The sequence below is a fragment of the Coffea eugenioides genome, chromosome 6 (assembly GCF_003713205.1).
Source record: "Coffea eugenioides isolate CCC68of chromosome 6, Ceug_1.0, whole genome shotgun sequence".
NCBI classification, from domain to species: Eukaryota; Viridiplantae; Streptophyta; class Magnoliopsida; order Gentianales; family Rubiaceae; genus Coffea; species Coffea eugenioides.
The window spans coordinates 12,836,507-12,859,570 of record NC_040040.1 but is presented as its reverse complement, the minus strand read 5'-3'; the positions used below and the strand labels follow the sequence as shown (position 1 = coordinate 12,859,570).

General features: G+C 37.2%; 5 protein-coding genes across 6 annotated transcripts; 3 read left to right on the top strand and 2 right to left on the bottom strand.

Moving 5' to 3' along the window:
* Window positions 1-1,757: 1,757 nt before the first annotated feature.
* LOC113775141 lies at window positions 1,758-7,428 on the top strand. 2 transcript variants are annotated; one of them, XM_027319900.1, is made up of 6 exons: window positions 1,758-2,216; window positions 2,688-2,802; window positions 3,067-3,750; window positions 3,992-4,103; window positions 6,136-6,200; window positions 7,115-7,428. In XM_027319900.1, exons 1-5 carry the CDS (start codon window positions 2,134-2,136, stop codon window positions 6,159-6,161), a joined length of 1,020 nt encoding a protein of 339 aa, XP_027175701.1. In that variant the 5' UTR covers window positions 1,758-2,133; the 3' UTR covers window positions 6,162-6,200; window positions 7,115-7,428. The 2 variants fall into 2 exon arrangements, with proteins under 2 accessions (XP_027175701.1, XP_027175700.1); XM_027319899.1 differs by having other exon boundaries at window positions 1,759-2,216; window positions 6,978-7,428.
* A 70-nt stretch (window positions 7,429-7,498) lies between these two features.
* LOC113775142 (DNA repair protein XRCC3 homolog) lies at window positions 7,499-8,673 on the bottom strand. Its single transcript, XM_027319901.1, has one exon. The coding sequence runs from the start codon at window positions 8,609-8,611 to the stop codon at window positions 7,718-7,720; it is 894 nt and encodes a 297-aa protein (XP_027175702.1). The 5' UTR covers window positions 8,612-8,673; the 3' UTR covers window positions 7,499-7,717.
* A 795-nt stretch (window positions 8,674-9,468) lies between these two features.
* On the top strand, window positions 9,469-11,836 carry LOC113774876. The gene has a single exon (XM_027319525.1). The coding sequence runs from the start codon at window positions 9,685-9,687 to the stop codon at window positions 11,596-11,598; it is 1,914 nt and encodes a 637-aa protein (XP_027175326.1). The 5' UTR covers window positions 9,469-9,684; the 3' UTR covers window positions 11,599-11,836.
* Window positions 11,837-16,269: 4,433 nt separating this feature from the next.
* LOC113773583 lies at window positions 16,270-18,930 on the top strand. Its single transcript, XM_027318218.1, has one exon. It carries the CDS (start codon window positions 16,270-16,272, stop codon window positions 18,928-18,930), a length of 2,661 nt encoding a protein of 886 aa, XP_027174019.1.
* A 706-nt stretch (window positions 18,931-19,636) lies between these two features.
* On the bottom strand, window positions 19,637-20,488 carry LOC113773582. Its single transcript, XM_027318217.1, has one exon. It carries the CDS (start codon window positions 20,486-20,488, stop codon window positions 19,637-19,639), a length of 852 nt encoding a protein of 283 aa, XP_027174018.1.
* Between the last annotated feature and the right edge of the window lie 2,576 nt (window positions 20,489-23,064).

The window sequence follows — 23,064 nt, the reverse complement described above, 5'->3', positions numbered from 1 at the left end:
AAATACACCCTTACTTTCAGGTTACCAAAAATTGGAATATTTAAGTTACGAAAAATTAATTGCTAAATATCCTAAAAATAATTTTAGTTAGTTCTTAAAAATAATTTTTTTTCTATAATTGCACCGCAACTCCAAATGTGACTTAAATTGGGAATCAAAAACCTCACAAGCTGAATAGCTGCAATGATAGCTCACAGCCAACATTTTGGGGAATTTGAGGTCCATGTGTTCCCGGTTGGCTTTCTTTCTGGCTTATGGTGGCTGAAATGGACCCTCCCACGCACGGATAGTGGTTGGCTGGCCTGTGGCCCTGTGGCTGTGGCCAACACCATCAAACCCACTCAGCTTTCTTCTACTATATGCCCTTCTTTTTTTAAAATTTTTTTTTCTTTCTTCCAAAGTAGTGTATGCTTAATAATGATCGGAATCAAGAATAAGTGCTATGCTTTTTGGTAATGGGCAATCTCCAAATCCTCATTTCCCACAAAAAAACAATTCCCAACTCAGCATCTTTTGTCCTTTCCTCCCTGTTAACCGACGACGCCTTTTTAGGACCTTGGACCTCGTTATTATTTACTATATATCAAATAAACGGTCTCGCTACTTAGTAATATTAATCAGGGTTGTGATCGAGTCCAACGCAGCTCACGACCTACCTCAGCTGTGCCAGTGGCAATGCAACACGTCCAACGCAGTCCCTAAACTTGCGAACCTGTCGTGATCAAAAACTCTACTCATGGTGCCTAACCTCCTACTTATGGTTCAATTCTTCAATGATGATATTCTTCATTGGGAGCTCAAAAGTCTATTCTAATTTCGTCTACCTTGGAATCTACTCATGGTTTCTTTTTATGAATTTAATACTCAATAACAATTAAACAAAGAAAAAGAAAAGATATAAGACTAATTTTTACCCTTAGAAAGAAAATTTTAATGTGTAATCAAGTTCAAGAACAGGAAAACGTGATTAAAAAATCCATTGATCACCAAAAAAAAATGTAAAACCACTCATATTGAGATGTAAGTCGATGGTTCAAATCTCTGCACTTAAAATAAAATAAAATAAAAATGTACAGAAAATATACCAATGTGCTCCTTGATCTAAATGGAAATATTCTCCGATTTCTTATACAAGTTGGTTTGGTTCCTCCTCATAAATGTAAGATACCATAAAAGCTGCCAATTATTAAAAAAAAAATTTGGGTTGGGGGGGGGAGGGGAACATGTTAGAGTATACAGAGAGGCATTTGACCTTAAAAAAGAATAACAATATGAAATTGGTCCAACAAATCTTCAAATGAAAAATAACCTACTCCTACCTACACAAATAATGTATGCACCAGTAAGGTTGGATAAGTGCCAAAATATATAGCAAAAGATTAATTTAAGTAGTTTAAATTCATATGCTTAAAACGAACATGTATTTGAGTACACAAATCTCACTAATTGAGACAAATAGATATAAAAGCCAAAAGGCCGTCTTCATACCTTCTAGTTGAATAAAAAAAAAAACTAATCCAACCTTGATTAATTTACTCATTATCTCAATTAAGCATTCATTCAAGTCCGGTACCAGTTTAATACTTAAGCTGGAGCTACTAATATTCCTTTGCTTATTATTAGGAATTTTATTGTATATGTCTTCATGAGGCCATTGTACTGCTGCCTCATCCACTAATAGCATGGACTATGCCTATTTAAGTGGTTGACTCACTTCTTGACGTAATACACCCATAACAGCAGATAGAAACTCACATTTGCGGCCAACAGAAAACCGAAGAAGAGCTAAAAATTGGGAAACCAAGCATAGAAACCTTTCTTTGAAGCGGACACGAATTTTCAGAAAACAAAAGAAAGAGGGAGTGAGGAAGAAGGGATTCGCTCCTACGTCTCTCTCTTCTCCCTCTCTCTTTCTATTGCCTAACTTTCTTTTTCTCTCTTCCTTCTTTGCTTCACCCCTTCTGCAAAGAAGTGAAGGCAGAAAACTTTTTTTTTTCATGCCATTTTCTTTTCCATCAATTCATAATTTTTTTTTAGTTTATCAATATTTATACAAATTAGAGAAAAGCCCATTTATATTTGAAGTTATTGATTGTATTTGTTTGCTGAGAAAGGAAAGAATTTGAAGAAGAGATGTTGGTTGCTAACAGTTTTGATCTGTGGCAAAGGGACACCTTTTTCTCTGCAGCTGAAGAAGTTCAACATTCAGCCGATATGTATGTTCATCAACTTAATTATCCTTTCTTTTTTTCTGTTGGTTATTCTATTTTTCTTGTACTTAATTTTCTGGGGTTTGATTTGCTTTTTTTTCCTCCCTTTTTGTCCTTTTGGTGGCAAATTCACCTTTTGCTTCAGTCATACTTGTCCTTTTCTCTGTCGTTTTTGATGCGGATGATTCAAATGTTTGTTTTAATATTCTTAATATGACGAAGGGTGTTAAGAAGCTGGTTTTGATTGCATAAAGTACGGGAGTTTTACTTGGTGCTTTTTAGAATTCCGGGAAATGCTCATATGAAATTTCTTAAGTTTCTTTATTATTATTATTATTTCAGTATTTTGTTGTGGAAGGCCATATTTTGGACAATTTGTTGACACTGTATAGTTGTTCTGTTATTAAAATAATGTCCGAAGATTGCATCCTCTTCAGTTTGTGTTCAAGTATATATGGTTTATTTTTTGGTTGCCAGAATGGAATCGGCTTACAGGACATGGCTGAGAGAGAGCAAAGAAGGAATGAGACCTCAAATTTGGGATGATCTTTCCAGGGAACTTCAGATGGCTTTGGGTACTGCAAAATGGCAGGTTAGTTGATGCTTGAAACAAAGAAAATAAGAAAAAAAATGATCTTTTCCACTCAAGTGACTATTTTTTAATGCTGTAAAGTTAGCTATAAAGACATTACTGTAGCGATATTTGGTTGCTTATAGCTTTGTTAGTTTACGTGGATTTATGCTTTCTCTGCTACTTTTTCTAGTTTCATAGATTGTGCATCCTGTTAAAGTTTCTAGTGGCTTTAATGGTCATTCAGTAACTTTTTGTTTAATTGTACTGTGGTTCCCTGATTAGTTGGAAGAGTTTGAAAAGGCTGTTACTTTGAGCTACAGAAGAAGTTCTGATGAAGTAACAATGACTAGGCATAGGCAATTTGTTTCTGCTATAGAAAACCAAATTTCCCGTGTTGAAGCAGCATTAAGTGAATCATTTGATGTGGATGGTAAGCAGTCCCTTCGATGGGTAAACTTAGATGAAAAAGAACGTGATGACTTAGCATTGTTTCTTTCGGGGCCCCTTTGGAGCTCTCAAAGCATGAGTGATGGGGCCGACAAGCTTGGAACAAACAAGACTGGATCTCCCCAGAAGAGGACTAGAAAGAACTTTAATACTAATGCTGATATTGGCGTGGAAGGAGAAAAACCAAATACGGCAAGTTCTCGGTGTATTGTTGATTTGGGCAGTGTTGTTGAACTAGATATGAAAGGAAGCCCTGGAACTGGAGATAGTATGAGTCATCAGCAAGATATGATGCTTAATGCTGAGAGAATAAGGAGTTCACCGGATTCGAGCAAACTGGAGATTGTGATTGACCACAGGGATGGGCAAATGGAAACAAAAGCACTGAACATTGAGGCGACACCAAAAGAGAAAGGATTCAAACCAGCTTTTTGGAGGCCAAAGGGTGAAGATCATCCTCAAGCAAAGGGAGGAGTGTTAAGCAACAGCATGTGGAGGAGGATCCAATGGATGAATCAGGTTAATTTATGTCTTCACAGATGGATTGTTATAATCAGTTAATAACTATTGTGGAAACAATTTACCTGTCTATTGCTGTTTATATGTTTTGAGATGCATCCACACAAATGCACTACCATCAATTTGCAATTGTTGTTTGTGTTTTAAAGTATTAATACTGTTAGAGTCAGGAAGAGTTTTTAATGGGTTCACTAGGTTTGTTTTGTGTTGAAAAATCTGATAAGAATTCATTGTTTTGTAGCTCTTTGGACGATTGCCTAGAATTCAGAGACAATCACAAACCCATCAAATGATGCCATTCAATTGTTCTATCCGATTCACACTTGTTTTCATGTTGGCTGTTTTTCTAATTGGTGAGTTCTCATTCTGCTCCACATTCAAGTATCATCAATGAACCCGTTTCCAGGTCCATTGCAACTGATTCAGTATAATTTTCCATCATTCAGTAAAATAGTAAGATTTTGTGCAGTTATCTCTCTTATTAAGTGGTGGGAAACATTAAAAAACCAGATACGGTGACCATAAGTAGCTAAAAAACCCCATAGAACTCAGGGATTCTGATTAAAACTAAGAACCTTGCAAGGTGATAGAAGACATTTCAATTGAGTAGTTCTTAATGAGATTGTAAAATGTCACTGTAAATCAAATTAATATTACTCCTGCCCTGGACTCTTGTAAACTGACTAAATGAATGTGAGGAGGGGCGAATATTTATGGTGACAGGATTCTCTGCTAATTGATTTTTGTTCTTAAGTCAGGAAGTTGACTTTGTTGTCTTGGATTTCAACTGTATATCTGCTAAGGATATTGGCATGTTATTCAACCACACTGCTTTACGGACAATTATGATTTCTACTATCAGCCACAGATGCTGGTTCAGGATTAGCATATAAGAAGAGAATTGCTTAACTTGTGGATACTCTTTTTTAACCCCATCTAGTTTGTAATTACCTTAAAATATGCACAAATGCTAATATAACATTATACCATTCTCTGGCTGCTACATGTTTTCTAAATGTTTTATGGGATAATTTCAGAAACCTCCCCTGAGGCTTTTGACAGTCTCACTCACCTCCCCTAAAACTAAGTAGAGTGTATCAAATCTCACCCAATTCAAATGCACAAACAATTTTAAATATATATCAGGAGAGAGAAAAACACTTCATCCCACATCTGCCCTCAAGATTATCATTAGTGACTTTTAATTTTTGTTGAACAGTACAAACCATCTAACAACAATGAAATCTGAAATTGATGGAAAAGGCAAGGTGCCTATTGCATTTTGGAAGGTAGAAGCCAATAGCTCTTTGTGCACAGCTAAACCAACGATAAAGAGCAAATAATAGTTAAGTTGGTTAATCATTCGCTATTAGTTTTGCATCTAAATTGTAGTTAAGTTGGTTAATCATTCGTATTACTCATTTAACTAATTCTGTCAACATAGTTTCGAAATATATCATAAGTTATAAGGGTATATCTGTCAATTCATCATCAATGATATCACAAATAGGGCCCAATAACCTGACAGGGAAGGTATCTGATATTTTGCAAAGTTCAGGGGAGGTGAGTGAGACTGTCAGAAACCTCAGGGGAGGTTTCTGAAATTATCCCATGTTTTATTGTAGTTACCTCTCAAACTTCTTTACAAACTGGTCTGGTTAACTTTCAAGTTTTGTGTTGCTTAAAGGATATCTTCTATTATCGTAACAATCTAAAACATCGTGGACATGATTGGCATCCTTCTCCAAGACCTGCTTTACCTATAGGAAGGCCAAAATGTTGAATTTGCATCATTATCATTGTGAAGTGGTGTTGGCATTAGTTACTTCTTTTTGTACTCTCTTGAGTACTTACCAAGTATATCAAACATTCTACAAACTAGTTACATAACAATTTTCCTCCAAAGTATAGGAAGTCTAGGCAATCCGTACCTTGAATTGCTGTAAACATAGTGATATGCAATACTGTTTACCTGTTAAGCTTTTGGCAGGTAGATGTACAGAATTCGACTGTAGTTGTTTATATAACCTCTTTGTTCATCGCTTATCTGTGGGTTTGCAGAATTTGACTATATTAGTTTGTTGAGGCTCTGTGCATTGCTTATTTGCTGGTTTTGCTACCTGTTTTGGGGTTTGGGAATAGGTTCACCACTTTTAGGTCAAGATAATTATAAAGTTAGGAAGATGATAACTTCTTTATTGGAAATGAATTTTGGTAAATGGTAACTTGATGTTATAGCCTTGTTGTTCTGCTTGCTGATTGAGGAGGCTGCATACTGTTAGGTGGAGAAAGGAAAAAGTAAAAATTTCATCTTTGGATCATTTTGAATGTTGTTGTTGTTGTTGTTTAATTTTTATTTGGCTAATTGTCTTTATATTTTTGCAGTTCCTTTCCTGTTCTACTCAAACTGAGACCAAGTTGTAGCTTATTGATAATGAGCATGAAAACAGGTATGCTTGTGACTTTATCGACAGTAGTCTGTGTTTCTCCTTTATTGGGCTACTAGCATGTGATCATTTCACACACTGCTAATTTTAGAAGTACAAATCAGGCACCTGCTAAAAAGGTTCCTTCTTGGTGTAGGATGTATTTTGCTGACATTTTGAGTCGAGTTCAGTAATGAAATTTGTTGTTTGGAAATAAAAAATAGTGGGGGTTTACCTAATCTTTCCCTACTCACAGAAATGTTTTATGACCATAGCTTCTCTTCCTGCCTGTTCTCCCTTGTTCTAATTGTTTCAGTATCTTGTCTTTGCGCGTCATCACACAGAAAAACATAATTATATATTCTTTTTAGGTGAGGGGTGGGGGTGGGGTTTGCATCTCTTAGATAATTGGAGATGTGACCACGGGCAACTCTGGCACTTGTCTTCACTCTTTTCAAATTCTTTAGGATCTCGTGTTAACTGGCTGAAGTTAATAATCAAGCTTGCTGTTATGCATCATACTTTGATGGGACATTTTTTGAAATTAGCCAGTCTCCAAAGAACCAAAGCACAAAAAATCTACTGATTGCCTGCATTGGTGACAGGTTTGAGTAACTTGGCCATGTACTAAAAAAGAAAATAGAATTTGGCTGGAAACGAAGTTCAATAAATTAACGATTGCAACTTGCAAGCAAAGAAAGACTTCTTAAAAATTCTTTCCTGCCGTGTTATACTTTCAGTTTGATCCCTGATTTTACAATTCACCTTTGATTTCATTAATCCGATGAGAAACTTAAACAGGGCGACCTTGATACGAGTATTGCAAGTATTGATCATATATTACTCAAAAGACGTTCCATTTAGTTACCAAGAGTTTTCCAGTTTAAAGAGGGCCACCTACTATGAAGCATGCTGAACATCAGTTGCTGCATTCACAGTTATTTATCAGGGAGAAATGAACTAGCAGAGATGCTGGGGACTTCAACACAAGTTCCAAAATGTTGAACGAGTATGGGGCACGGACAAAGTACAGCCATTCAGTCTGAGCTTCAAATATGAGGCGTAATATCGATAGAATTTAAGTCATGTGGTTGTTTTAGTCCTTATAATAGAGGTTTTCACATTGTATGCAACATACTGGTTCAGCAGATCGAATGCAGTTCTTCAGTTGGTAAATTGAATGTAATCAAGTGCCTCTCACTTCAGTGTTCTCTGTGTGAATATTTATTGATTATCGTTCGGAAAACTACTATTTTCAGGGTCTTAAAAAAAAATTCCATGTTATTTGTCAATGCATTACAGGAATTCACAGATTCAGAGAATACCTCGAGCAAAGAGGAATGATGTCTCACAAATTAAATGAAATTTTACATGCTGTACAAAACCCACAACAGTGGGAAATTTTCCCAAGTCTATTGCAAAACTTCTCTTACATTTTTCTTCAGCCCGATCGCATTAATTACAAAACAGAGAAAAATAAAGTAAAAGAGACAAGGGAAGAAAAACCAGATTTGCCTCTTTTATCTTCACCTTTTGCATCATTAGAGCTCTCTATTTTCTAAATGGAAGTCATTGCAACTATCAAACCCCAAAACCCCTTCTTTTGCAATAAAAAACTCACATGATGAATGAGGCAAATGCGGCGCAAATACAACGCTGATGAATCTCCTTGTCCTCGTTCTTGTATTGACAATGTCACCATCATCGTCTTTAACATTTTCCTCATCTCGCGATAAGAAGAGCCTTGTATTCACACAATTAGCCCAAGATAACCCAAGTGCAGCACAGACCCTCCTCCCAGAAGAATAAAGAAACCAAGAGTTCCCAATCCTCAATCCATCCGAAGAATCAACACTATCCGTAACCTGATTAGTAACCACCACAGCCAGTCCAAACCGCATTGCCTGTGCCTTGAGCTTGCTCGAAATCTTAAAGAATAAACCCGACCTCCTCTTCAAATCACTCGGGTTATTATCAAATTCAGAACGAAACAAAGCAGCAATGGAATCAATAACAATGAGTTTAATAGGGAAACGGGTCTGCGGTGGTGGGTGTACAAGGAGGGGATCCAGGCGGGACAATAAGTCGAGCAGGTGGTCCGCAGAATGTAAAGGATGGATTAGTATATTGTCCAGTGGATTTTGGAGCGTGGGGTTTGAGAGGGCAAGCTGGCGGAGGCGGCGGAAGGGAAAGGGGAACTCGGAGTGGAGGTAAAGCGAGGAGGCGGAGAGACCACCGAGGGAGGTCGGAAGTTGAGCAGAGAGGAGGAGTTGGAGGGAGATTTGGGTTTTGCCGCAGCCGCTCTCGGCGACTATCTCTGTAATTGAGTTACAAGGGATGCCGCCGTGTAAGAAGCTGTCGAGGATTGGGCAACCGGTGGTGCATTTCGTGGTGCGGGTGGGAAGAGGGTGTTGCAGGAGGGCTGCTGGGTTCATTGGTGGTACCGCATTTGGAATTTTGAATCGGAAAGGCGCCTAAGGGTTCGTAAATCATTTAGTACTGGTTTTCCAGCTCGGGAAAAGTTTCTTGAGATGTACAATTATTTGTACAGAGAATACACCAATCTCTTACAAATGTACTGTTGTGTTGGAAAAAGATCCACTGACCCTGAAGGCCAATTAAGGCAAATTAGTTCAAGGTTTGACTAACTTGGCCCAAACACATGATCTAAGTTCCATAATTGAAAATGCACAAAAAGGACTGAATTCAAAGTGCATAGAGATATTTTGTACCTTTAGCGTGCTTTATAGTTGATTTAATTAGTAAGAACGAATTATTTTTTTTACAAAAACTCGTGTGCCCGAGACGATTAAAAAAAGAAAGAGAGAGTAGATTAAGCATACTTCAATGGTCACTAACTAGAATCTATTTATGACTAGAGCCAAAATCACTCAAAATTTTTTCGACCAAAACTTTTTGTACCAAAAAAACACGTGCTTGTAATTTCTTTCTTTTTTCCACCAAAAAAAGTCTCTTTGCGATTCATTTGAACCAAAAGAAGATGAGTAAAATAAATTAACCAAATTATCAACTCTTAAAGAAACCGACATTATGAAAGGAAGAAAATCGAAGATGAGTTGGATTGAATGATAAGGTGAAAGGAATTAATTCAATTATATAAAAAAAAAAAGGGGGGGAGAAAATCAGCCAATGATTGTATAACCTAAATTTACCCCCAACCCACCAAAAGATCCAACTTTCAGCCCAGCCCAAACCTTCTTTGAGGTTCGTCTACCCGGGTCCATTCCTTTTGCCTTTCCTCTTTCAGTTCTCTTTCAATCTCTCTCTCTCTCTCTCTCTCTCTCTCTCTCTCATACGCACCAGAGCTCCGATCTCTGTAACAAACAAACAATCATCACGGGAAGCTCCAAAATCATCGATACCCAGCTCAAATTCTCATTCAAGTAAGTATTCAATCCCCATTACCTTTGATTTCATTTCCAAACTCAAAAAGAATTATACAAAGGAAAAACCTCGTAAGATCTGATCCAATCCAGATTAAGCCCCGATGTCCTGTTTAGCACTATCCCTTCAACCCACAAATGGGCCCGACGTTTTGCTCCAAACCCGTGAATGGTTTCCCCCATCTCGGGCCCTGATGGCCCTTTCAGCATTCCGCAAAACCCGCTTTGCATTTTCCTCTAAACAACAATCCGCTGCCGTCGCCTCCAATTCTGACAACTCCTCCGCCGACCCTTCATCCCTCGGTGACGACCCACTTGCGGCCTCGAGCGGTCAAGTGATTGTGGGCGTCGAAAGCCGGTATCGGGTCGTTTACCGTTTAGTTAATTCAATTTATGTTTTGGGAATTACTACTGCTGATGAGACCAATAATAATGTTTTTGAATGCATTAGTATTGTTAATCAGGCAGTTAGTGTTGTTGTCACGGCTTGCCGGGGTGTAGATGTTACCCCTGAGAAGTTAAGTAAGAAATATGCTGAAATTTATATGGCTTTGGATATAGTTTTGAGGGGTGTGAGTAGCATTAGGCTTGCGGCAATGCTTGCCACGATGCACGGTGATAGCATTGCTAAAATGGTGCATTCTGCTATCAATACGGAGAATAAAATCCGTGGGGCGGATAGTTGGGTTAATTTAGAGGTGCATTCTGTGGAACATGAGGGTGGCTTGGAAGCATTCTCCAAAGCTGTGTTTGAATTGCCTCAGGAGACTTTGGAGGCTGGGGATGAAGTGGCTGCCACGATGGCGTTCAGTGGTGGTCAGGGTGATGAGAAGGAAGAAGGTGAGGTAGAGGAGGAGGAGGAAGAGAAGGATCCTTTTGCAGCCAGTGAGAAGATTAACCAGCCTCAGTCTCTTGTGGAAGGGTTTAAGAAGGATAAGGATCAGAGTTCAGATTTGACTAAGGCATTGGCGGGGCTTGAGGTTACTACACTGCCACCTGCTGCGGCTACTGATTCCACGCATATAGGTGTTGAAGGCTTTGAAGGGAACTATGGCGGAATTGAGTTTAGCAATGACGGGTCAACGTTACGCGAAGACTTCGAAGGGTTTAGTGATGCTTGGGGTGGGGGATTGGATGCTTCTGAATATGTGGAGTCAAAGAAGGTCAAGAAACATGAGGGGCTTGGTGGGCTTGAATTGTTAGAAACTAGTGATCCACCAGTCAAGACTGCTGCAGCTGCTGCTGATGGTGCTGGTAAGAATCTTGAGGATGTGTTGGTAAAGAAAACTGAAATGAAGGGTCCGGAAATGTACATTGCAGAAGAGATTAGTGCAGAGTTCAGGGAATCATTGCTTGCTAGAGTTGGATTGACGGGTGTTGTTTACTTGAGGACATTACCTCCAAAGCCTTCTGATGATAGAGAGACTGAGTTTTCATTTAAAGTTGAGAATACAGGCAGTGTTAAGAGGTTTGTAGTGCAAAGCTCACGCGTAAGTAGCCTTGGAAATGGTTTGTTCCATGTTAGGACTGCCCCATCAGGTGAACCTATTCCAATTATCAAGTATAGTTTGTTACCACGTTTGACTCCGTTGCCTTTGAGGGTTAGACTTGTCAAACGTCTCAGTGGGACTTTACTTTCTGTAATGATACAATATGTGTCAAATCCAGATTTACCAGCACCGCTGAACGATGTGACATTTGTCCTGAAACTGCCTGTAGACCCAACACTGTTGAAGGTTTCACCAAAAGCAGTCTTGAATAGGTCTGAGAAGGAAATCAAATGGCATGTTCCTGAGATTCCCCTTCAGGGCAATCCTGATAGATTAAGAGTGAGGATGCCTGTGGATATTGGTGATGAAGATGATGATATAGATTTTGAAGTGGTTTGCCATGTTAAATTTTCAGGACAAGGAAGTAAATCTTTGTCTGGAATTTCTCTGCGTCCTGCTTCTGAGGGTAAGACAGATTTTTATGAGGTGGATGACAGGTTTGCAAGTGGGGTTTACATATGCAATTAAGCATGAAACTGGTTGTTTTTCTTTTTCAGGTTTTTATTTTTCTGGTCGGCAGAAAATTAATTCTTTTACATTCCTGTATGTTTGCTGAGATATGTAGTTTATGATGTTTTACCCTATAGCATTTCCTGATCAGTTGCCTGTAACCTTGATTCACCATTCTGACAGGAAATATTCTGTTCAAACATTGTTAAGGCACTTGCTTTGTGTAATTGAGAGTATACATACTGTTTCACGTGCTTTTCCAATTAAAATACATGCTATCTGGATCTTAACACCTGCAAATAGTAAATATGTACAAGGAACACAACGGAAAAATTAAATTACTGAACGTAGATACAAAATCACTATCAATATAAGTTTCTTGTTGAATTGGACCTCGATTAGCCATCACATGTTTATTCTTGCATTGCTGCTATGCTTTTATATCCGATGCATTTTTGGAAAATATGCGGCAGTTGCTTTTATGTTGTACATGCTCCATGTGAGTCAATGAAATGAATACTTGAAGATTATGAGGTGACATAATGCCAATAGAATAACTCTTAAGATGGTTTCAAGCTTACAAATGAATGTGCTAATTAAACTCTTCTCAAAGTAGTAGGGAGAAAATCTAGAGATCTATTTGCTACTTATTCTTGAACAGTTGATTACTTTGTACTCCCTCATCTTAGGAAAGATTTTTATTTTATTTTTAATTTTAATCACCCTAAAGAAGATTTATTTTGCTGCTGATCTAATTTTTCAGGATTTCAATTTTTCGTCTTTACTGTTTGAAATGTTAGAGCCATAGCTCGGTCCATTTGATAAGATGTGTATGTTCCCGTAGTAGTTTCTACTGCCATTTGAGTGTCCAAAATTTTCTTCTGAGAAGTGAAAAAAGGAAGAAGAAGAAGATGATGATGAGAAACCAAGGAACCACCCTTTGACTTGATTTTCCCTGATTCTTGGTTCTTTATGTAATCAGAGATATGCCATTTATCTGGAAGTTGTTGACTTCTTTTTTTCCAATGGCAATCCAAGTTTCTGGGCTTTTCTTAGGATATCTGCAGCTACTTAAATTCTTTTATTGTTTGTGGAGATATACACTGGTCAAGTGGTGCATCCAAGTTAGTCTAAATATTGTACCAGTTGTCTCAGCATTGAATGGTACTTACATTTATGTATATAAAAATTGACTCATTTTTTGTGGTATTGCATTTGGCCACACTAGAATTAAACCAAAAGTACCGGTACCAAATTAAACTGACCTCCTTGACTTGTCCCCATCTGATCTGACAAGTCCGTCAAATGGACGCTCTCTGTTCACATTTAAAGTTAGCAGACCTTCATTTCGTGCAAATCGCGTGACGTCCTTCTGAGCCTTCTACGCATTCCATGTGTCATACTACAACATTAACGTACAAGAGTGTGGGCTGGCTAAGGCTGCTAAAATCATACGGTGCGACAGGGGATCCAACAAAGAAATTGAGTCAATGGATCCTGGTTCAATTAATGAATGGATGGAAGATTTAATTTCATTTTATCTTACTTTTACATAAATAAATAATATAGTCAAGTATAAAACAAAAATATGTCACTGGTTTTAAAAATATAGCATTATTTTTCATTATTTTATTTATGTTTTAAAACAAAATAGTTTTCTAACTATTCAAATATTGTCAGTTTGAAAGCTAAAATGATTGATTGTATCATAAAAAAGTAAACATGTTTATTAAAAAAATTTTAGTTATCAAACAAAAATTAAGAAAGTGTTAAAATCATATGCATATTTAAATGAAGTTCCAATGTATAAATCTTGTCAAAAGCATACATACATCTACATATACATATGCATATATATATATATATATATATGAAAAACAAAGACCCATAATTCAAAAAAAATCGGATGTTCTCAATTGAACTAGCGAGTCAAATAGGTTTCATCGAGTTTGATCGGATCAATTCCTTATCCAATCAAACTAGAGACCCGGCCTGACCTGATACTCCGATCACTAGGCCTATCAGTTCAACCATTAAATCGGATCGAATTTAATAACTATAGCTAAAACACAAAAGATGGACGCTGGATTTCTATTTTTTAGAATTTTTATAGAAAAATGTAATATAATAATTTGATATATGTGGAATAAAAAGATGATTGAAAAATATACTTATAAAAAAGAGTTTTGATAGAAAACTACAATCCAAACAATGCAGATAAGTGAAGTATACTAACGAATGTCTTGATTTTTTTTTTTCATGACAATTGACATACAGCGTACTATTTAGTTTATCACTTGCGATGTTTTTCTTTGTCCCGTCATTATAAAGATGCATGATAATTAATTACTAGAGTAGTTGAGCTGTAATGCAATAAAAGAGATGAAGAGAGAAGTATCAACGGAGAACAAGCTTCAATGTGAAGTAAAACGTAATGCTTGGTTACTCATTGAAGCAAGTTAAGCCAGCAAAAGGAAATCATGAATGTTTCAACCGCAAGAGAAAAGTACACCATGCACTTTATTGTTAGCTTTCAACATAATGCTCTTGAATATTGGTTTTTATAAACTTTTACTAATAAAATTTTTTTGTTTTTTCCCACTTTGCTACAAAGTAACCTTGTTTTGATTGTTAGTTTTGTGAAAAACTTTTTCTGAATGTTGTGGAGATATCGTATTCACTTAATATATTTTTCAATTACTGTTTTATCTCGTATATATTATATCGCAAGAAGTATCTTCTCTCGTTGATTGGCTATCCAATCACCATCAAATTAGTTTGCTGTAGAATTTCAAGGCATCCAAACTGTTTAATGTGGTACAAAAACTTCTAGTGCACGCGATTATGCACATGTCCCAGCTACTCAACTCCAAACTTTTCACCCAAATACAAAAGTTAAGTCACTAAAATTGGAGATATTAAAATCTTATGACAACATTTGTTTGGATAGGAGATTATATGTAAAGTAATTACTGTAACATTTTTTATGATGTGATGCACACAAGATAAAAAAGTAGTTGAAAAAATAAATTGATTGATTGAAAAACATGTTTCTAATGGAAGCAAATAATATCTTGGAAATAAACTTCGATCCAAATTTTCATGAATAAAAATTCAGAATATGAAGTCTAACAATGTCAAAGGCAATTGTTACTCAAATGGATCTAATTAACTTGGCCAATTAACGTAGGACGGGGGTCTAAAATATGTTCCTTGCACGTTGTTTGTAGTATTTATATTTGGTCCTACGATCTATCTGATCACCACACGTTTCTTATAAACTGTACATAATTCCTGAAAGTGGTGAAACGTGTGACGTTTCACAATTATGTGAAAAATACTTAGAATGAAAACAACAGTTTATATAAGTTAAATCTAGTGCTATTTAATTAATTAACTTTTAGGGATTTCGACCTTTATTCTGTCTATCTTCATGACGAAGATAATAGGATAACAGCACTGACGTCAATGGTGAATTATGAAGAGGTAGGCTGCTAATGCAGATCCATTGACAATGAAATGAATGGATTCATTTTCGTGTTGAACAGAGATTTTTCTGTTAAAGTGTTCAAAGGCATCACCCTTATACCCATCACCACTCACCCCACCAGCCCTAGACAATTTGCATGAGATAAACCAGGATTATTACTTGATCAAAGAAGACAATAATATGAAGGCCACTGTCAAAGTAACAGTGAATTATTTATCAAGTTTTATTTACTTGCATCATCAACACGTTTTTCAACTATCTTTTATTTTACATGCAATATATCAAAAAATTGTTACAGTAGTTTGTTTTAAAATTTATCTCAAATAATCTACTATCCAAACACAAATATACCTGTACAACGTAAGCACATTTCATCACGGGTGGATGTAAGGGGAGGGGCAACCGCGCGCCCCTAAGATTTCAGAAATTCTTCTATAATTTCTTAAGAAACTGTAAATATTATACATATGTTCTTGTAGAAATTAGTTTCTGCGTCCCAAGATTTTAAAAAGTACCTTTTATCCCCTTAGAACACTAGAAATTTTTCACTTATATCCTTGTGAATATTACAATTTGTCCCTCAAATTTTTTACTACAAAGTTATAAGAATGCCTCTTAAGTAAATCTTGGCTTCTAGTTCCGTCAAGTGCATTTCATATCCTCACTTTGACCAAAAGAAAACAACAGTTTTCATGTAAAGACAGCATTAATATCCGTTTTCGGGGACATCTTTGTAGTTTTTTCTGTAGTTGTCAGTTTATATGATGTACTATAAGCTCTTTTCTAAATCATGGTTTTCGACAAATATTACCTTTGCCTTTCTGGACCTCACAGAAACATTAGTGCTCAAATCAGAAGTATAATTTTATCGTAAGAATGCGTCAAGGCTCAATAATCACCATATAGCGCCTGGCAATATACAGCAACCTCATTATTTAAATATTCTTCTGCTACTTGTTTTCTTATCTGAGGGCCTTTTATATATATATATATATATATATATAAGAAGAAAAGAATTCCGGATCAGTTGATCAGAACGAATTTTAGACAATTTTAAAACAATTAGACCAATATGGCCTTTCTTATAGTTTTCTCAATCGAATTTCCCACGAATGTCCCCCCTTTTTTCCCAAAAATTTTGGGATATAATCAAAGGAGACCTGGTAAATGCTATAAAAAGTTTTTTTCATTCTGGCAATATGCTAAAGGCTATTAACCATACCATCATTTCCTTGATCCCAAAGGTCCCATGTCCCACTAACATCAAGCAATACAGACCCATTAGCCTCTGTAATGTGATTTACAAAGTTATTGCCAAAATCCTAGTCAACAGGCTCAAGCCTATTCTGCATCATTGCATTAGCATTAATCAGTCTGCTTTTATCCCTGGGAGACACATTCTAGATAACATCATTATCTCTCATGAGTATTTGCATCATCTCAAAAATAAAAGATACGGTAAGGATGCATTTATGGCTGTAAAACTTGATATGTCGAAGGCTTATGACAGAGTTGAATGGCAATTTTTGCAAGATATAATGGGAAAAATGGGATTTTGTGAGAAATGGATAACATGGATAATGAAGTGCATAAATACAGTCTCCTTCTCTTTTAACATCAATGGAGAGTGTAAGGAATACATTGTACCTGAAAGAGGATTAAGGCAAGGTGATCCTCTATCACCTTATTTATTCCTCTTATGCTCAGAAGGCTTCTCTAGCCTACTGAAGAAAGCAGCGCAGACAAAAAGCATGGCAGGCATGAAGATAAGCAGACATGGCCCTTCTATAACCCACCTTTTCTTTGCGGATGACTCCTTGATCTTCTGCAAAGCCAACTCTAAAGAAGCAAAGGAGCTGAAGAGGATACTAGAGGTATATGAACAAGAATCTGGCCAGATGGTTAACTTAGACAAGTCCAGTGTGTTTTTTAGCAAAAATGTGGATGTGGCAACAAAGGAGGAAGTGTGCATGGAACTAGGAGGGATTCAACCAGTATCGCAAGGGAAATACTTAGGGCTGCCTATGGTGATTTCAAGGTCTAAGGGACAACTGTTTGGTTACATAAAGGATAACATCAAAAGAAGAATGCTAAGCTGGAAAAACAAGCTGCTGAGCTCAGTTGGGAAAGAAGTTCTGATCAAAGCTGTGGCAATGGCAATGCCTAATTACACAATGTCTTGCTTCAAACTACCTTGCAGGATGTGCAAAGAGATAAGCTCTATGCTTTCCAATTTCTGGTGGGGAGAAAAAGACAACAAGAATAAGGTGCACTGGGTAGCTTGGAAGCAGCTGACAAGGGAGAAAAAACGAGGTGGTTCGGGATTCCAGGACATTCAAAGTTTCAATAGAGCTCTGCTGGCTAAACAGATTTGGAGAATAATCAAAAATCCAAACCTGTTATCCAGCAGAGTTCTGAAAAGCAAGTATTTTCCAAATTGCAGTGTCATGGATTCCAGAACCCCCAACAATGCCTCATGGTTTTGGCAAAGCATTATGAGTGCAAGAGAAGAGTTTCAATGGGGAATTCGAAAAAGGATAGGGAATGGCCTTTCTACTAGAATCTGGGATGATCAATGGATTCCAAACCAACATTTAGGAAGACCAATCACAACTAAGCCAGAAGACTGCCAAGTTCAGAAAGTTGCTGATTTGATAGAAGGCTATAGGTGGAACAGAAATCTCATTTTCAAAAACTTCAAAAAGGAGGATGCTGAAAACATTCTCAAGATTCCCATAAGCATCACAGGAAGAGAGGACAATATCTTCTGGATAGGAAATCAGATAGGGGAATATACAGTGCAATCTGGCTACAAGGCAATCCAAGCTAAGAATGAACAGGAGGGCAGAGGGGAAAGAGAAGGAGTTGAGGCTAGCCATAGAACAAGGAGGACTGACATGTGGAGAGTGCTGTGGAAACTAAAAATCAGTCACAAAGTTAAGCTCTTCATATGGAAAGGCCTGAAAGAAGCAATTCCAATCAAGGAATTAATATGGAGGAGAATGTCTAAAGGAGACCCTATATGCTCAGGTTGTGGAGAGGAGCTAGAAACATTGGAACATCTTCTGCTGAAGTGCAAGAAAGCTAAGGAGGTCTGGAAGTTTGCACCGATACAATGGGATGGGATCCAGGAGCTGACTGGGAATTTCAACAGATGGTGGGCTGCATTATCTGAAGCAATTCAAAGAGATCAAGGGATAGACCATATATCTCTCACAGCTTATATTCTATGGCATATCTGGAAAAGCAGGAATGATAAAGAGTTTAACAACAAAACACATGAGCCAGTACAAGTAATCACCAAAGCCTGGAATGCATGGATGGAGTTCAATGAAGGGACAAAAAAGACTAGGAGCTGTAGTATTGAATCAACAACAGCTTCACTTCACAGGAATGAACAAGAAGCGAGGCACATTCCAGACAACAGAATAGTAGGAATGCAGTTAAGAATAGCAACCAAGTGGGATAAGGCATCAAAGTCCATTGGATATGGTATTGTTGCAGCTGATTGCAGAGGGCAGGATGTGATGGGATGGAAAATGAGAGAAAGAGAAAGCTCAAACCCAGTTCAACATGAAGCTGAAGGTGTTAAATGGGGCCTGATCAAAGCAGCAGAACAAGGATGGAGGCTGGTATGTATTGATGTTCCTAATTTGGACCTGCTGCAGCAAATACAGGGAACAAAAACAGTTGGCTTGTGGTTAGCTACCCTAATAGAGGACATCCGCGAGCTAAGTAAGATGTTTTACAAATGCTCCTTTTGCATAGGAAAATATAGAAGGAATGATCTAAGTTGTTTGTTTAGTGCTCAAGCTTTGAGCAATTATTTTGATGAAGAATGGGTTAACCCCAATCTTTAGTGCAAAATGCACTTTGTATAGCATCGAGCTAGTCTCGCCTGTGTATAATCCTTTTCCAATCAATATATTCCTATCGTTTCGACAAAAAAAAAAAAAAAAAGTTGATTCTTTTTTTGTTTGTTTGACTAATTTGTTACATGTGAAATTGATTGAAACAAAAAAAATACTTACCATGTAACTTGAAAGAGTTCATTTCAAATTGGAATTGAGATGAGACCGTTTATCTCTATAATTTTTGTAGTACTGTACTTGAAGGACAAATTACATCCATACACAATAGATTTAAAAAAAAAAAAAAACAAATGGCCGACTTCAAGAACACACAAACATTCCAAATAACAAACTGCCAAAGCTGGAAAAATTCCCCTAATAAGTTAGAAATTTAAAAATTGTACTCCCCAAAATAAATACCAAATTCATGTCGTCATTGGGACCCCGTGATCCCCATTAATTTTTTCAAATGGCCCTACACAAATTGGAGGACAAAATATTCTACCCTTCTTCATTACATCTGAGACATCATGATCATCATTAACCATGTGGTCTCACAGTACACTATCTTCTCTTCTACGTGAAGTCTCTTTCTAGACACCCCATTTTGCCCTTCCTTTTCACAGCCCAATCAGCCAGTTCCAGCCATGGACAATTATGTCAAAGTATTAGTAGTCACGTGAGGTACACACATGACAGAGACAATGTCAACTATTCAAATACTGTGCTGCGCCTGCAGGCAGCCAAACGACGCCGTTACAGCTACACTTGCATGGCCCTTACAGCTTAATACCCTAAGCAAATCCCAAGAGCCGGACCATCTCCGATCTTGCGGCCGGTTCACAATGGCCTTCTCGCGGGACTCCAATGACGCAAACAAACTTCCGGGACTCTGCCGCACTTGCCGGCTCTTTATATCTTGATAAGCCATCTCCGGTGGAAACTTCACAGGCCCAAACATCATGTACCACCTTGGTCTTGCAGTCTTTTCTTTCATCCCAGCTGGATTAAAACCCTTGTTCGAACTTCTCGTCGACGAGCTCCGCTCAATCTCTACTTTTTCAGCCCTGGCGAAACCGCCCGCTGCCGAGGGGGAGTTGTACTTGTTTCCATACAACTTTCGGTAGTCTAAAGACCGGCTAGTCCTCATGAACTGATGCTGGTTTCTTCTAGCACTGTTGGACAGGCTGGTTTTTAGGTCACTTAACGACTCGGATCTTCTACGATGGAAGCTTTGTTGTTTCTCATGTCTCGTGAGTTGATGATGCTTGTGGAAATTGTGAGCATTGGGCAGACGAGAGGGGTTTTCTTGGTATGGCATAAGCTTACCGCAGAAAATGATATCTTCTGCATGCGACATCTCGGAGTTTTTGTCGCTCAAGAACTCGAAAAGCTCTGATGGATCAGAAAAGGATGATCTTCTTCGATCTTGGACCTCGATTTCATCCGAGTTTAAGATAAGCCCGCTAAGGGAAAGGGCTTCATCTGCTTCTTCTGTTTCTGCCGCAGCTAGCTGATGGTGATCATCTTGGAGATGAGGAGTTTTGTTCTTGGTATCATCATCCATTTTGGTTGAGAATTGGAGAGTAGTGTAATAAGAAAGGAGAAGGATAAAATGCTTGGTGGACACAAATGATGATTTGCTTGTTCGGGAGGATTTAATAAATATGCATGTCTAGACGACGGATAGGTATAATTTAAGCCGCGTATTAGTCAACTGGGGGAAAAGAAGGGAAAGAACAAGAGGTCAGGACAATGGCTGGATCAAATGCTTCTAGAGCAAGATGATATCTAGAACATTTTAATAAAGAAAGAAAAATGTGTTTCAGTTATTTGCAGATATATTTATTGTATGTCCTGTCAGAAAAGAATCTAGGGGAAAAGCTGGTGGATATGCATGCAAAAAAAAGGGTTTGTGTAAATAAATAACTTTATTTGCATTTATTTGGGGGTCAATAAATGTCAATGTTTGTATTTATAGTGTGAAACCTAATATAAAAGTGAAGTGCGTGATTACTAACTATACTAAGTGCTACTTTTGTTTCACGTCAATGTCTTCTAGAATTAACAAGAGAGAGCAAACGGATGGGACGAATACGATACACGCATAAGTTCCTAGTCTTCTAGAACAGTAGCAAAACTTAGCTTGTGCAGTTATAGAAAAAGGAAATCCTGCTTCTAATATAACTAGCGAGGAGGAGGGGGGGGGGGGGGGAAACCATTAACCATGTTAGGAGGCTTTTTTTTTTTTTTTTTTAAATTAAAAGTAGAGGTGGCAAAATGGGCGGGATGGGCGGGATTTGCTTGGGTTTGAGATGGAACCGAGTCATATGGGTTTGGGCTCAACCTTACCCATATGTGTTTTGGGACTAACTTGGGCGGGATCATTTTGGGATGGGTTTAGATTGATCCCGCCCAATACCCAAATCCATTTTCTACATATTTTTTTTCCTTTAATTCATTTTTTATTTTTATATATAATTTTAATATTTTTGATTTATTAAATTTCTTTTAGTTTTATTAAATAAACATGCAAGTGCTTTATACTCAAGATTACCACCAAAAATTTGGATTAACAAATAAAGGAAAAGATAGATATACAGCCATATTCCAACATATATCAAGATGGCCAAGGTCCTTAGGATGTTGAATATTTATCCTTATCATTGTCCAAGGATGACAGGTCTAAACTAACTGAAATGCTGGAAATTCTTGTGGATAATGACTAGGAAGACTACTAGATTATATTCGCTGGTATGACTATAAAAATTGTTAAAGATAATTTTTGAATCTAAGATTCCGTTTGGATTGACTTTTTTTTCAAAAAATAAGTTTTTTTCAAATACAATGTTACAGTAATATACAATAACTCAAGAAACATCCCATCCATATTAATATATCAAATATTTCAAAAAAATTTTATAGTAAAAATTTTTCATATACACTGCTACAATAAAAATATTTCAAAAACACCTACCAAAAAACAGCTAATCCAAACGGAGCCCTTGCCATTTGAGCCCAATGGGTACCCAAGTATTTCCCATCCTTTCCCATTCATTAATGGGTATAGTTGGGATGTGTGTCCCAACTTAAACCCAATACCAAATTATAATACCCATCCCGCCCAAAGTTCCTTTGGGCATGGGTAGCCCATTGGGACTTGGGACAAATTGCCAGCTCTAATTAAAAGGCAGTCTGCAGAAAGCATATGGAAAGTTTTAGTTCAGGCCAGCTCTGGATAAGCATTAGTAGAAGATTGATCAATTTTTCATATAAAGGAGTAAAAAAGTTAAGGAGAGAAAATTGGCAGTTAACTTTCTATGAAGCTGAATGTTTAATTCAACTTTACTTATTTAAACCAATTTTTTCATTTTTTGTTATCTAACTTAAAAAGAAACACACACACACACACACAATGGAGATTGTTTCCACAAAACAGCTATTTTGGAGAACTACTAAAGGTTGTAAACAAGATGACACACCTCATTCTGGATTAAAGGAAAGGGATAGGACAGTAAAATTACAAAAGAGGATTCTTAATTATTTTTGTTTTACACCTCAAAGATAATCAACAGATGTCGCGTTTGAAGTCCCCATCTGATAAGTACCCACAAATCAATAATCATTTTGGCTTTATACACAAGGGATTATCTGTTAGCTGGTAAGTCTGTCTTGTGTATCTTGAGGTCGGATTGATTGGCAGAATTCTATTCTTAAAGGTATAAAAGAAGTTTTTTCCCGGGGGAAATGGGCAGGCCCTCCATGTTTTTTCACTAACTTTATCTATGCCTTTTCAGCTATGTGGATCATTTTTGGTATTATTGTTTTACTTTCATTTGGGTATTGAGTGACCATTACACCGTTGTACTGTTACTAGTCCCCAATAAAACTCAATTGCTCAATGAAGCAAGTTGGTGCAGCAAAGAACAATTATGAACAGTTCTATTCAGTAGAAGTTTCTGAATAGCTTTGAAAATTTGTAATTGCTACGTTTTAGATAGTCGAGGGAACTTAAAATAATATATGGTCATGAAAGAAAAAACTACAAGAAATATGGGTAGTTGGATCTTCTCATCTTTGTTCATAGACTCGTTTTCACCCCAAGTCGTTCATTTTTCTTTTAGTTCAATTTTTCCTAGCTAC

Bases quoted from the DNA above. Each gene is read 5' to 3' on its own strand.
- LOC113775141 (XM_027319900.1), top strand. From the start codon at position 2,134: ATGTTGGTTGCTAACAGTTTTGATCTGTGGCAAAGGGACACCTTTTTC. The intron at 2,803-3,066 runs GTTAGTTGATGC...TTCCCTGATTAG, and splicing joins TGGGTACTGCAAAATGGCAG to TTGGAAGAGTTTGAAAAGGC. The intron at 4,104-6,135 runs GTGAGTTCTCAT...ATATTTTTGCAG, and splicing joins GTTGGCTGTTTTTCTAATTG to TTCCTTTCCTGTTCTACTCA.
- LOC113775142 (XM_027319901.1), bottom strand. From the start codon at position 8,611: ATGAACCCAGCAGCCCTCCTGCAACACCCTCTTCCCACCCGCACCACG.
- LOC113774876 (XM_027319525.1), top strand. From the start codon at position 9,685: ATGTCCTGTTTAGCACTATCCCTTCAACCCACAAATGGGCCCGACGTT.
- LOC113773583 (XM_027318218.1), top strand. From the start codon at position 16,270: ATGCTAAAGGCTATTAACCATACCATCATTTCCTTGATCCCAAAGGTC.
- LOC113773582 (XM_027318217.1), bottom strand. From the start codon at position 20,488: ATGGATGATGATACCAAGAACAAAACTCCTCATCTCCAAGATGATCAC.